Here is a 14425-nt window from a genome sequence, read left to right on the forward strand (position 1 = left end):
ACCGGGACCCGCCCAGCTTCTTTATACCGAGAACAGAGAATGCCGCTCTACCCGTGTCAACTGTGCCTGGTCCCAGGTTACCCAAGCTCCTCACTTCAGCTATCAATACATATTAAAAAGTACCAGGAAAATCTTTCAGATGACAGAGTCTACAATGAGCAATAAACTGTGACTACTGCAGCACCACCAATACCAGGTCATTGATTTACTATCTGCCACTGCTGTGGCGACAGCCATTCCCCGAGGGTCACCGCTATGAACATAGATTGAAAGTTGTGGAATATCTCCTCTAGAAAAATTCTACACACAAACTATTCTCTATTTAATGGAACACGGGGGGATTCCATATTAGATGAAGTAGAATTGAGTTCCATATGAAAACCTGTATTATAACTGTATGTATATTATATCACATTTTAAAAAGTATTTTAAAAGATAAAAAAAATTTACATTCCAGATGAAAAGCCCTTTCTGTATGTTCAGTAAGAATTTTCTTCTGCCTTTTTCTTAACGAAAATGCAATCAGACCAAGAACTGAATACAGGAAGAGAGCTGATGCAATCACACCTCTGTAAAACAACGTGATCCAGAAAATCTGTAAGTTTCATTAGACCAAAATTCAGGCAGCAGTTTGCAAAAACAACCAAACTGTAAGAACACACCGCCGTCTTTAGCTCCTAGAACAAATATGTAATGACTGATTCCTAAAGCAAGGAACCTAACATCTCCACAGCACGAGGTGAATTTTACTTTTCAGGCTTACATCACTACGTCTGTTTGTGAATAGTGGTAAATATGTGTTATGCTCTGAACTTATATGGAATCTTTTAATAGCTTCAAACTACTGTATAAAGGCCTTTCAGTCATTAATGCCCCCCCCAAATTATGCCCTTCATTATGGTTCAGCCACATGTGCCTGTTTAACGAGAATTAAATTAAATTAATTAATGTAATTAAATTCAGTCTTAAGAGTTAATATGGAAATGGAAAAATAAATGATAGCACATCCTATGGAAATTTTGCACAGTCATTAAACAATGTTAAGATATGGATCTATATGATTTGACATGGAAAGACATCCATAATATATTAAACGAAATAATACACACCCCCCAAAAAAACATAACACTAACTGCATTCAGGCTGCAAAGTTCTTGGCAGTTCCTATTTTAAAACTGACACAATCCCTGTCACTAATTAGCTGGTATTTCAATTTCATATTTCTTTCTTTCTTTTTTTTCTTTTTTCTGTCTTTTTTTTTTGCCATTTCTTGGGCCGTTCCCACGGCATATGGAGGTTCCCAGGCTAGGGGTCAAATCCGAGCTGTAGCCCCCAGCCTAAGCCAGAGCCACAGCAACGCGGGATCCGAGCCGTGTCTGTGATCTACACCACAGCTCACGGCAATGCCGGATCCTTAACCCACTAAGCAAGGGCAGGGACTGAACCCGCAACCTCATGGTTCCTAGTCGGATTCATTAACCACTGCGCCACGACGGGAACTCCTCAATTTCATATTTCAAAGTCAGTGGAATTTACGTCTCTCCAGATTCCAGAATGTTGAAAACTCATGGCCTGCAGATGTATTTGACACAGTTAAAAAAAATATTTTAAAATGTTTATGGCTAGGCAGGAACACATACTCTACCTATCTCAATTACTCACCCTGGCCTGCTTCATACATTTACGATACTGGCTGGCCCCGGAAAGCATTCAGTTTATAATTTATGGTGAAGTCTGAAAGGGGCTTTGGGCTACAAAATGAGATTTTAAAACCTTCCTGGAGGGAACCTAATCACCCTTTTATGTGGGGGAAGGGGAGAATGTGCCAACTGTCAGGGTAAGTCTAGAAACACATACATCTAAGAATTTATCACCTCTTACAGTTAAAGTAACTGACCGTAGCGGTGAAAGAATGCATATGGAAAGACGCTCTAGTTCAAAATTAAAACTAACAGCAATATACCCCGAAACTTAAGTGGCTAAGCCTACTCACACACTGCCAGAAACACCTCCAGTGCCTAGAACAGTGTCTGGCACAGAGCAGGTGTTGAACCAGCATGTGTTGACTAGTATTTCAGGGTCTGCAGTTTGAAGATGCAGGTAGAAATGTAGACTAGAAAAGTCAGCACCAAGATCCAAATCCAGACTCGAGCTTTCTGAGCACTTTATCAAATGACCAGGCAGTATGCAGAACGGGAATGGATAACGATGCTGAGGGGGCAATACGGACGTGTGGATATTCCAACGCTTAAACATCTCAGCATTTACTTACTCTGTTAGGCTCGGGATCTTTCGTGTCAGCGGTATGCCACAGTTTATATAAATACTATTATTTAGTAAGGTGCTCTGAAAAGTAAAATTAAGTCTGAGCTACCATATTAACATGAATATTGTGCCTGGTTTTCACATGAAGATAAAGACTAGGTTATTGACCTGTTAGGTTAACGGCTAAGCCTGGACTGCTTCCTATGCTTCTATCTGTGTGACAACCTTGTTCCCCGACTAGAAGCAGGAGTCTCTCTGCCTCAGTATGCAGTTAAGTACATCTTAGGACTGGGACATCAAGGGACGATGCAAACACTGAATTCCCCTCATTTCCTATAGAAGGACTCTCAAAAGCAATCACCCAGATGAACATCTGGCGACACAGGTTGGTCGGTAGTTAACAGTTCTTAAAGTAAGACTCTTCTCAGGTTTATGCAGATAAATAATATCAACAATTACAGCTCCACTCAGTAAATATATGGTAATTCCTACAGATGTGAGCTAGTTTCTTCTAAAATACTATGTATCAATTATTTGAATATTTTATTAATGAAAGGCCTTTTTACTTCTTTGAAGCCAAGCTAAGTTAATCTATAAAATACCTTAAAAGAACCTCTGCCTGTGAAGTAGTACAAGAGCTTAAAAACAAGACGCATATTTATAACTTAAAATATGATACATATAAAACTGTTCATCAGGACCCCTCATGCCGTGGTATGAGATGGCGTTCCCGTTATGTAATAAAATTCCCAAGGGAAGGCACTGACATCAACCTAATCAATTATATATTTTGTAATTACTTTTGAGTCAAAACAAATCAAAACAAGACTATCGGTCAGGTAGAACGACCGTCATCACTTCCCGTGAGGCCAATGCAAACTACAAAAGCTCTTCTGCGCATGTAATTTCAAGTTAAAAAAAAGTTTTCAGTCAAACTGATGGCCATTTATGTTGCTTAGATGATTATCAATTTGGAGAAGTCACATCTGAATTTAACTCAACAATCTTTCAACTGCTCAGCATAGAAAAAAATGAGAGGAAGGCAAGAGAGGGAGTGGAAGATGGGATTCGTGGGAATGGAGAGGGACGCTGCCCTGGGACAGACAGACGGCGGCGTTCTATCAAGAGACAGATCAACACGCGACGACGAAGGAAGTCCTGAACGTCTGAGGGTCTCCGAGCAAAGAGTGAGTCTGGGGGCACTCTACCCCACCTTCCCTCACAATTCCTGCTATTTGCAACTCTGCGAAAGGGAACCCGGTGGTCGTCTCCAGGAGGCCCAGTCAGAGGTACCTTCTTTCAGCTCCTCAAGGCCTTGATTCAGGTTGATCCCTGGGGTTGGAATGCCCGGGCCCGCGCCCCGACCCCAATCCACCCCCACTCTGTCTGGCTTACATGTTTGGGAGAGGACGCCGTAAATAAATTCTCCTGAGCCTAATCATCCTGGATAAAATAATAAAACTAAATTTTTGAAAAAAGAGGAGAAAAAAAAATTTCAAAGTAGAACCGGAGAAGCCAAGAAACCATTCCTACTTTTCACTGGAATGAAAGGGCGGTCCTATTCGTGAGGTTAACATAAGGCATCCACGAAAAGAGATTTTAACTTGTACGAAAATGCACCTGAATTCTTGTCTATGAAATGTACTGGTATTATGTAGCCATAAACTGGGTCTACTGAGATTTGCTAAATTGACTCAAACTATGGGATCTTTATCTTCTTTTTAACGCTTAAAATGATGCTGATTCCAATATACTTGAAATAGTAAATCTTCATGGGTAAAAATTCAGTTGGATTCCTTGCTTCAAACTGTAGAAACACTTACCTACCCTGAAAAACAGGGAAAGGGAGGTCAGAGAGCTCTCTAGCTTAAGCACCCAAGTAAAACTTTCACAACATCTCATTTTACTTGGAATGTGAATTTCCAGGACATTTAACTCACTTTAGAATGGAGGCTAAAGAACTACATTCCAAAGCAACATTTAACAGTTTCTGAATTACAGGAACTCATCAACTATTCATTGTTTTTTGACCACTGAACACAACAAGCTGTTGGGCAATAAAAATGATTTAACAATAACAGTAAATTAGCTTTCCATGTAGATTGACTCTTTTTCATCAGTGAAGAAACAGAAAATGTTCAGTTCTTACAAGCACAGTTTTGAATCAAACAATGCAGTTTACAATTTACGTAGCATTTGGTGCCTGGCAGAATTAGGTGCCTGATTAGCTCTTGTCACACATAGATCATCAATTACCTGGTCATCACAATCACTGGTGGTTTAGTAAATCACCTTGTACTAAAATAACTTTGGGAAACTTAGATAAAATGAAAATTCCTTAAGAAGATTGAATTTCTCAATATTTCTTGAGAATACTTGAAAACTATTATTAATATTATAATTTTCTCAAGTTCCAAAGCCTATAAATTAAGAAAACATGTTAGTTCTGAATTTTTTATTTGGCCTTGGCGCATGGCATATGGACATTCCCAGGCCAGGGACTGAACCCTGAGCTGCTGCAGTGACAACACCAGATCCCTAACCCATTGCACCACAAGAGAACTCCTAGCTCTGAAATTAAATTATGGTTTTGCATCACTTTAAAACCTGCTGAATAAGGATATCCCTTAAAACCTGCCCACAGTATACAAATTAGCTGCTTTAAGCAGATTTCAGTGTGAAGCATTAACAATCTAATTTCCTGCGCTTACTCTCTAAATAGGACATTTGTTTTGTTTGTTTGTTTTGTTTTTATTACTATTTTTTAAGTAGTTATTTCCCCAATACAATTTTTTTTCCTACTATACAGCATGGTGACCCAGTTGCACATACAGGTACACGTTCTATTTTCGCACATTCTCCTGCTCCATCATAAGTGACTAGACATAGTTGCCAGTACTACACAGCAGGATCTCACCACTAATCCACTTCAAAGGCAATAGTTTGTATCCATTAACCCCAAGTTCCCCACCCAACCCACTCCCTCCCCCTCCCCCTTGGCAACAAGTCTATTCTGCAAGTCCTTAATTTTCTGTGGAAAGGTTCATTTGTGCCTTAGGTTAGATTCCAGATCTAAGTGATATCATATGGTATTTGTCTTTCTCTTTGACTTACTTAATTCACTCTGAGAGTCTCTAGTCCATCCATGTTGCTGCAAATGGCATTATTTCATTCTTTTTATGGCTGAGTAGTATTCCATTGTGTATATGTACCACATCTTCCTAATCCAATCATCTGTTGATGGACATTTGGGTTGTTTCCATGTCTTGGCTATTGTGAATAGAGCTGCAATGAACATGAGGGCGCATGTGTCTTTACTAAGGGAAGTTAGGTCTGGATATATGCCCAAGAGTGGGACTGCTGGGTCATATGATAGTTCTATGTATAGATTTCTAAGGTATCTCCATACTGACCTCCATAGTGGTTGTGCCAGCTTACATTCCCACCAACAGTGCAGGAGGGTTCCCTTTTCTCCACACCCCCTCCAGCATTGTTGTTTGTGGACTTTAAATAGGACATATGAATGAAACTAAAGCACTCTCTCTGGGGCCCTGGGTTTGTATACAGGGAAATCCTTGTTTTGAGGATTTTTAGGTCTTGTAACTCACTTTACTTAAGGACAACAGTTCAGGATAATTGCTTCTGTCAACCAAGAACTGAAGATATTAAATTATAGATAAAACAAAGAGGAATGGCAAAAACAAGCAAAGTAACAAAGGTTACCAGGAAAGGCAGAGAACGACTTTTTCTATATTCATAATATATATTCATGTACTCCGGTGCTTTGGATTTGCTCTTAAGCATTCAACCACCTCTACAAACAGTGGGGCTACCATAAGAAGGTCACTGAAATTCAAGTTTGTTAACTTAAATGTCACACGGGAGGGGCCTATGTGACCACCCCAGGCTGCACTGCTCGTCACTGATTTTCCTGTTTGTGGGTCATGGTGTGCTGCTGTGGAACCTATGTGCATCCAACAGAAAATCAGCCATCAGGCCTATGGAGTATTTTATCATAAAAAATGCTGAAGTAGTTTTAAGTCATGCACACTTACTGTTAGAAGATGTCAGTGACTTTCCTCTTTACAGTGTATCTTGAACTAAATATTTCAAGGACAGAACACATCCAAAATGGTCTTTAATATTAGAGAAAATTCACATAAAACGGACCCCTTAAAAATACACAATTGATAAGCTTTATTTTTCCCATATATTTTAAAAAACGACCCAGCTGCACATACATATACAGCACTTGTGATAGAACATGATGGAAGATAATATGAGAAAAAGAATGTATGTATGTGTATAACTGGGTCACTTTGCTGTACAGCAGAAATTGACAGAACACTGTAAATCAACTATAATAAATTTTTTTTTTAAATATGAGGAAAGCATTGCCTGAGCTGTGGATACATAGGATATATAAACATACATTAATGACCAAGTTATCCCTATCAGTTACACTTTATTTTTTCTTATTTTTTTGCTTTTCAGGCCTCATGCATAATAAAATTGTTATATTCTTCAATAACGTGGCCTTTGTGTTTAATGCAATCATATGATATGAGAGGTGGAACAGTCACCTAGGACAGTCCCTCAGAGAATCTATAGCTTTTTCTTTCTTAGGGCAAAGGCACGCATTACAATTATTTTCTAGCCACAAGCAGAGCATCAAGTCTAAACTGTGGGCACAGTTCACGGCAACACTGGATACTCAACCCGCTGGGCGAGGCCAGGGTTTGAACCCACAATCTCATGGATACCAGTCAGGTTTGTTACCTGCTGAGCCACCACGGGAACTCCCTCCGCCCCCCCCACGCCCGTCACATTTTACATTTGAATTAATGGAGGTTTAATGACATAAACCCACTGCCTTTCCGTCCTTGTCACATCACTAACTCCTATCTTCAATTCCCTATAAACCAGTGCCTGCTGAGGCCAAACTTGTAAAGCTCACTTAGGCGCATCTAATAAAAAACATCAACTGCTTCTCATTTCGCATCTTCCTCCGTCTCTCTGCAACATCTGACACAGTTTAACCCCTTTTTCCTTGAAAATCTTTCCTTGTTAGGCTTCTGTAATTCCCAAAATGTGCTTTCTGGAACATGAACATCCATGAAGTATTCTGGGGGAGCAAAGTGGTCAGACCAATCCGCAAAGCATTACTTCATCTATTCACCTCTTGGAGATTTGGCATGTACGCTAACATTAAAAACCCAAAGAATTCTTGCAGTGAACAAATTCATTTACCGTTAACAGCTGTGGTATTTAACCACAGAAGCAATTTTCTTTCCCCTACCACTTGTTACCATCCCACAGATGTACGTTCAGAAAAACATACTTTGGAGAATACTACCCCTGCTCTTTGGGGCTGCTTCTTGTTATTTTTTTCCTCCTGTACTCCAAACACGGGCTTTCCGAGGTTCTTTTGTCAGTCTTCTGTCTCCTCAACATCCCCTTGAGACAGCCTCGCCAACACCCAAGGCTTCAGCTGCCCCTTATGGAACACCCCCATTCTTCATGGAGCCCCACTTTCACTTCTCCAGCTGCCAGCTGACCACATCTAATAAGACAGCCTGCTGTCCTCGCAAAACTGTATGTTTCTATTTTTTTTGGCTACACCTGTGCTAGGCAGATTCCTAGGCCAGGGATTGAACCCACACCACAGTAGTGACCAGAGCCACAGCAATGACAACCTAAATCCTTACCTGCTAGGCCACCAGGGAACTCCTCAAAACTAAATGTTCAGATTTAAACTTAGTTCTTCCTCAACAACAGGTGTCCCTCCTGAATTTATTTCTGCTAAATTCTCCAGGTCTCCCAGTCAGGCAGGCTGGAAGGCCCAGAGTGCTCCTTCACTCAGCCCTACTTTCTCCTCTCCCCTCCTTCGGTTATTGAATTCTCGCGAGGTCTCTCTGTTGCCTCTCTCGCCAATCCAGGCTGCACACTGCCAAACACTTTCAAAGACGGCAACCTGTGTCAGTGCGGCTCCGGGACTAACATTTACTTGTCAGCTCGCCAGCACCACACATACCTGGCGTGAAGGCACAACCCTGTGAGACGGCACCACTGTCTCCATCCTGAGGATGGTTAACTGGGACACCGAGGTCAGGAACCTCTGAAGATGACACAGTGGACAGTCCAACGGCAGCTGTCCCTCCGTATCCCTGGGGTCTGCTTCTGAGACCCCTGCAGATCCCATGTCACTTACACAAGATGGCTCTCTGTACCCGCAGACACGGAGAAATTTCCCTGCGCAAATTTCTATTCCAGCCAAAATGGCACATTCATTATAAATCCTATTCTGGCAAGACTCACGAGCATGACTTCCTGATTCTGCTCTTTCAGTTCTAAGGCCTCCTCTGAAGCCCTTCTGACCCACATCCTCATTCCTCCCTCAGGGTTCTACCCAATCATGGGTACAGATCAGGGGTGACCCTATGTGTCCACGTTTGCCTGAGATAACTTGGAACAACTCCAATTTGTAATGGTACCTGCTTCTCCTCTCAAAAGTATCTCAATCTAGATAACAAACTCTAAGGTCATCCTACATACATCATCTGTTGTAGCAAGAGTCAGTTTATGTCATGTGTCTTCACTCTCCAATTAAATTACAGTCCTTGAGGATGGAAAAATCTATCTCAAAACTTCGCAGTTCTCCTCTTTCATAAGTTGCTAACTTACAACAGCAAGCACAGTCGCGTATGTGTGTGGCTACGAAACAATCTTGAAGATGAGCCTTTGGCTGTATTTTATTTCCCAATTAAACCCTACTTTTAGTTCAAAAGAGGAAAAAGTGCCATTTAATTCATACAGTTAACCTCAGTTACTTGTACCTGAAAAATACTAGGTATATTTAGTACATTGGAAAATGAATGAATAATGCTATCAGAATATGCTAGACTATAACCACCATCCCTGAAACACTGCAACAATGCACATGTAACAGAAGAATACAACCAGAAGTGGATGGACCAACTATTACCATGTTATTCTAATATTTTTTACTGTTACACACAGGTGATGACAGACTCACTCTTCCACACACAACTATCATGGAACACACGCCCTGAAACAGTCCACAGCGATACTGAAAAACAGTTGCCCTGAAGAGAGAAGAAAGAAAAAGACATTTAAAAAATCCTCCTATTCTTTACAATATGTTTGTCAGTCAACTCATTATTCAAAACTGATAGCAAGTTCTCTTATTTAAGAAGAATACATTCTATCCGGCTATGAAGACGATGATTGTTCCAGGCTGCCTGTGCCTCTCAGGCCCATTCAGTCCACAGGGACAATTTGCATCAACCTGTGACTAGTGATACTGTCGCTTAGTGGTGCCCCAGATAGCTATGACCTCATGTGCTCTTAACACTGAGGTTCTCATTTATACTTGGTATACTGGAATACTCATGAATCCTTACTCAGAGACAATTGTTTTATTATTATTTATTAAAATTTTAAATTGTAGTTATCAGTTTACTTAGGGTTAGAGTGACAAATTATTTAGCAGCAGAATTCTGCATGACAAGCAGGAAATGAAAAAAACAAACATGATAAATGCATCAACATCAGTATATAACATTAAGTGTGATTATCAGTAAAATATAGCACAAAATTCTGCATTTACGCAGGATATGCCACCTAAGTTAATTAACATAATCACCAAGTGTGCATCATTGGGGGGAATGCATCACGCTAGTCACAAAAACAAACAAAAACCACACACACACACACACACACGAACTGTATGTTCACAGAAGTTGTTACTGAATGTAAATCCAGCAGCATCAAAACATTTAGCATTAAAACAAAAAGCAATGGCAGCAGATGACTTCAAAGGGGAGGAATAAAGAAGAGCACTACACAGCAGTAAAGTGCACGGTAAAATGACAGGTGAATTCCTGGGGAAAAGTAAATGACTCAGAGAGTAAAAGAAGGACCACTTATAAAGAGGAAAGATTGTCATGAGCAGATTAGACAACTGTCCAGTGTTGTGGACATGAACAAGCAGAATGCATCAGTGCCAGAGAAACAATTCAAGAATTATTAAAGAACCCCTGGCACTGAGCTAGAAAATATCACTTATGCTTTTTACAAATTTAGAAGCTTAGGTTCAGAATTAAAGAAAAATTATCTAAGGTTATTTAAAAACAAGACAAACAAACAAACAAAAAACCAGAAGATAGTTAGAAATCCAAATAAATTGGTGCCAGTTAAGTACGACAACCTTCCAACTTGGACCATACGCTATATGCTGAGCAATGATCTATTTTTTAAAATCAATAAAATAGCTTATGCTCATGTCTATTTATTTATTTATTATTTTGTCTTTTTGCCATTTCTTGGGCCACTCCTGCGGCATATGGAGGTTCCCAGGCTAGGGGTCGAATCGGAGCTGTAGCCACCAGCCTATGCCAGAACCATAGCAACACGGGATCCGAGCCGAGTCTGCGACCTACACCACAGCTCAAGGCCACGCCAGATCCTTAACCCAGTAAGCAAGGCCAGGGATCCAACCTGCAACCTCATGGTTCTTAGTTGGATTCGTTAACCACTGCGCCACGATGGGAACTTCTCATGTCTATTTAAACACAATCCACAAGAATATGTGAGTAATTTTAGAAGCTGATAACATATATCAACAATAACTCAGAGTAACCAACACCTTAAAACAGATATAAAAGTCTGGGAAAGATATTTAATGAGTCTCTGGATCTCTCATTATAAGAACTTAACACTGTTCCTGTAACTTTCATTTATTTTAGAGTTTACTACCAGAATATGCATGACATTAGTTTGAACCAATCCCTAAGATACTGTTTGAACCAATCCCTAAGTTTGAACCAATCCCTAAGATACTGTTCTTATTTTATCTTCAAAGTTTTAGAAAGTATGACTATAGGATAAACAACTGCTGTCTTAGGAAATAAAATTATTTTCCCAGTTTTCTTTAAAAGCAATTCCAGTGTTAAGAGGGAGTCTGTAATAAAACCACACACACACACACACACACACACCCATATGCATGCTGATCTTTTCTGACCTAGCTTAGTTTGTTAGGTTAAAATTAAGTAGCCAGGTAAAGGTTAATTTAACTTAGGAAATACAATGATGATTCTATAAATTAGCAGAAGATACGAAGGACGTGGTTTCTTCAACAAGAAAGGTTGCTAGTGGATATGGTTTTAAATGGTATTTTGACTGCAACTATTTTTCCATAGCTATTCAATTAACCTGTTTTCATTACTTTTTCATCCACAATATTTACTGCAAGTATTTTTTTCCCTTCATTCATCTGTCAACATTTCGTTTAGACCCTTATCACTGGGTAAGTACTACTAATTGGCCTTTCTGGCCATTCTGGGCCCGCTTCTCCCATGCATCTTGTTCTAGCCAGTCCTGGGTACTCTAACTCATTCACGTGACAATTTATCAGGCACTTATCATGAGCCCACTAAGTAAATGCTTAAATGTTCTAGACGTACAAAAGCCACAGAAATTAGCAGGTATACTTCAATACGTGCTTCTGAGACCCAAGTGGCTATGCATTTGATTATGTGTTCTTGCAGCCGTTCTGGGGACGAACTAAATGCATCGCGACTACAAATAACAAAGGCGGAAGGAATTCTGCCCAGAGTCACTGCTAGGGTTATGACCTACTACAGCCCCACAGCCTTTTCGTGGCACGCCTAAAAGATAAGACTGGAGACACTCATTTCACATTCAAGCGTTCTGGCTATTCACTCATGAATGGAGTTAGTTTTTATGTGCACAGGACCCAATGCCTTCAAGGAAGGGGTGACGCTACTATTAGTGACTTTAATCTAGCAAACACTAACCAGCTCTAATTGATAAACTTTGATGTCCCAAGGCTTCATTTGTGCATCCATTGTCTGTAACCTGGATTCCAAGTCTATAGAAAAAGGCTATTAGGCAGTTAGTTTCCCAGTGAATTCTGAAGCGTTATTTCATCTAATAACATGACTAAAATGCACCTAATAGGCAGTGAAAGGCAGTTATTAGTAACTGCAAACACACACAACTCTCACTGTAGGCCAGAGCCTCTTCTAGGTGTTTCACATACATGAACTCATTTAATCCTCACAGCAGCCCTGTAGGACAATTATTATTATGGTGCCCATGTTTACAGAAAAGGAAACTGAGCAGAGACTAAACAACCTGCCCAAACCCCACCACGAGGTACCAGGGCCGGATTCAATCCAACCCTGGTTCTAGGGCCTGCCCTTTCAGCCACTAGGTTAAACTGCTTACAACCTTTCAAATGTTTTAGTTAGTTTAGCCTGCAGAGCATCCCAAGTTGTCAAAGTACATCCTACTTTTACTTCAAGTGACTCAGCGATACTTGAAGAGCCTTCTGAGGCAGGTTTCATTACTTCACTCAGTCACTGGTATTTAATGAGTTGCTCACATAAATGGATCCTGAGTTTGCATCGGGATCAGTCTATGTGGTCAGAGCCCCAGGCCCCTCGCTGAAGCACAGGGACTGCCCTATTTGTCTCCAAAATACATGCTTCCTAAATAAACAAGTCTGAGATGCTCTGGCTTTTAACGAAGTAAATAACCTCTGTCAGGAAGTTAACTGTAGGGGCAGTTACCATGACTTTGACTAATAACTGCAGCAATACACTGAATTACTCTGACTGCTGTTCTCAGTGTTGGGTCTTCTGTGTTGTACTTCCTGGGGGCTTGAGAGCGGCGTCTCTTCATTTTCTGTAAACCTCCCCACCACCGCTCTTGGCAACAGGAATCTTGGTAGCACCATCTCCTTGCCCCAGGAAACAAAGATTCAAAGGAATTACTAAGACAGGTTCAAATCAGAAAGCTTCACTGGTGTGAGTACGGGACTAGTGTTGGACTAATAGTTTTGCTCTGTGAAGACAAGAAGGCAGAGCAGGGGTGAAGGGCTAGAGGATGGAGAGCAGCTCACTGCTGATGCAAACCAGAGAGAAAGAAACGAAGAGACAGTCTCCAAGTTAGTCCTAGCTTTTCAAATTAGCTTTAATTTTTATGCAATTTACAAATCTGTCGAAACATATCACTTACCAGTAGTTTTGACTAATTTCTTAAATTTTAAGCTGCAAGTATGAGTTGAATAAATTCTTTTTTCCTTTTTAGATATTTCAACTACCTGACAGCACATCTTCCCAATTACTAATTCCTATAAAACTAAGACACTGAATTTATAAAAACTGAACCTTAAATATGCTTGTCAATATTACAGTAATGTAAATTTATAAGTTCATGTTTATCCTAAAAATCACAAGCAAAAAGGTCAACTCAATTACATATTTCAAATTGGAAGTACACTTACTTCAGCATCATTTAGTCATCAAAGAAATAAAAATCAAACCCCACTAAGATACCACACCAAACCCTCTAGGATGTTAGTTGTAACAAAGACGACAGGCAATAACGGGTGCTGGTAAAGCTGTAGTAAAACTGGAATCCTCAAGCGCTGCTGGGGGACGTAAAACAGAGCAGCTGCTCTGGAAAACCATTTGGCAGGCCCTCAAAATGTTATACACAGAGTTATCCTTTGATCCAGCAATTCCATTCCCAGGTATGGTAGATTCTCATTATTCACTGTAGTTCTGTGAACACTGAATCAGGGAATACTGAGCCACTACTTCTAGTGGGGTTAGGATGTGAGCATCTATTCACATTTTCATCAACCAATCAACACATAACCTTATTTTACTTGACTGGTGTTTCTGTTTAAAGATACCTTAAAAAGATGTTCGCACAACTCTGTGACCATTCCAAAAAATCCACTGGACTGTACACTTCTTAAAAGGGTGAAAATTATGTGAAGTATTTCTCTCAATTTTTACAAATTGGAATTACACTGAACTTGAATCTAATCGAGTCTCTCTAGACTTCAATACCAAACTACAGAACAGCAGAAGAAATAAAACAACCCCATGAAAAAAGCAAACATAAACCAAATCCAGGTATAGTACATTCTATAGGACATATGTCCAGTTCCTTCTAAGAAATCAATGGCAAAGGGAAAGAGAGGGAAAGGGGACTAAAGAGGGAGGGAACTAAGAGAATAAAAGATATTTAAGCGATATAATCATGTGTATAAACTCTTTTAAGATCCTGATTTGAACAAACCAACCATTAAGCAAAATAA

At 40.1% G+C, this 14425-nt stretch overlaps 1 protein-coding gene across 3 annotated transcripts in view; it reads right to left on the reverse strand.

Moving 5' to 3' along the window:
- UBL3 (ubiquitin like 3) overlaps positions 1-14425 on the reverse strand; it is a 65256-nt gene that overhangs the window by 17108 nt on the left and 33723 nt on the right. Inside the window, exon 1 of one of the 3 annotated variants that reach the window (XM_084981401.1) lies at positions 8300-8624. The exons of the other annotated variants lie outside the window; for them this stretch is intronic. Within the exon in view, the coding sequence (XP_084837527.1) occupies positions 8300-8467 (168 nt within the window). The 5' untranslated portion in view covers positions 8468-8624. Of the gene's footprint in view, positions 1-8299; positions 8625-14425 lie in introns of those variants that run through there. 3 annotated transcript variants of the gene reach the window in all.

Source organism: Sus scrofa, chromosome 11 (genome assembly GCF_054392235.1).
Source record: "Sus scrofa isolate SSC_HxYL_T2T_F1_AM1 chromosome 11, Sscrofa_HxYL_maternal_Yorkshire_Landrace_v2.0, whole genome shotgun sequence".
Classification (NCBI taxonomy): domain Eukaryota; kingdom Metazoa; phylum Chordata; class Mammalia; order Artiodactyla; family Suidae; genus Sus; species Sus scrofa.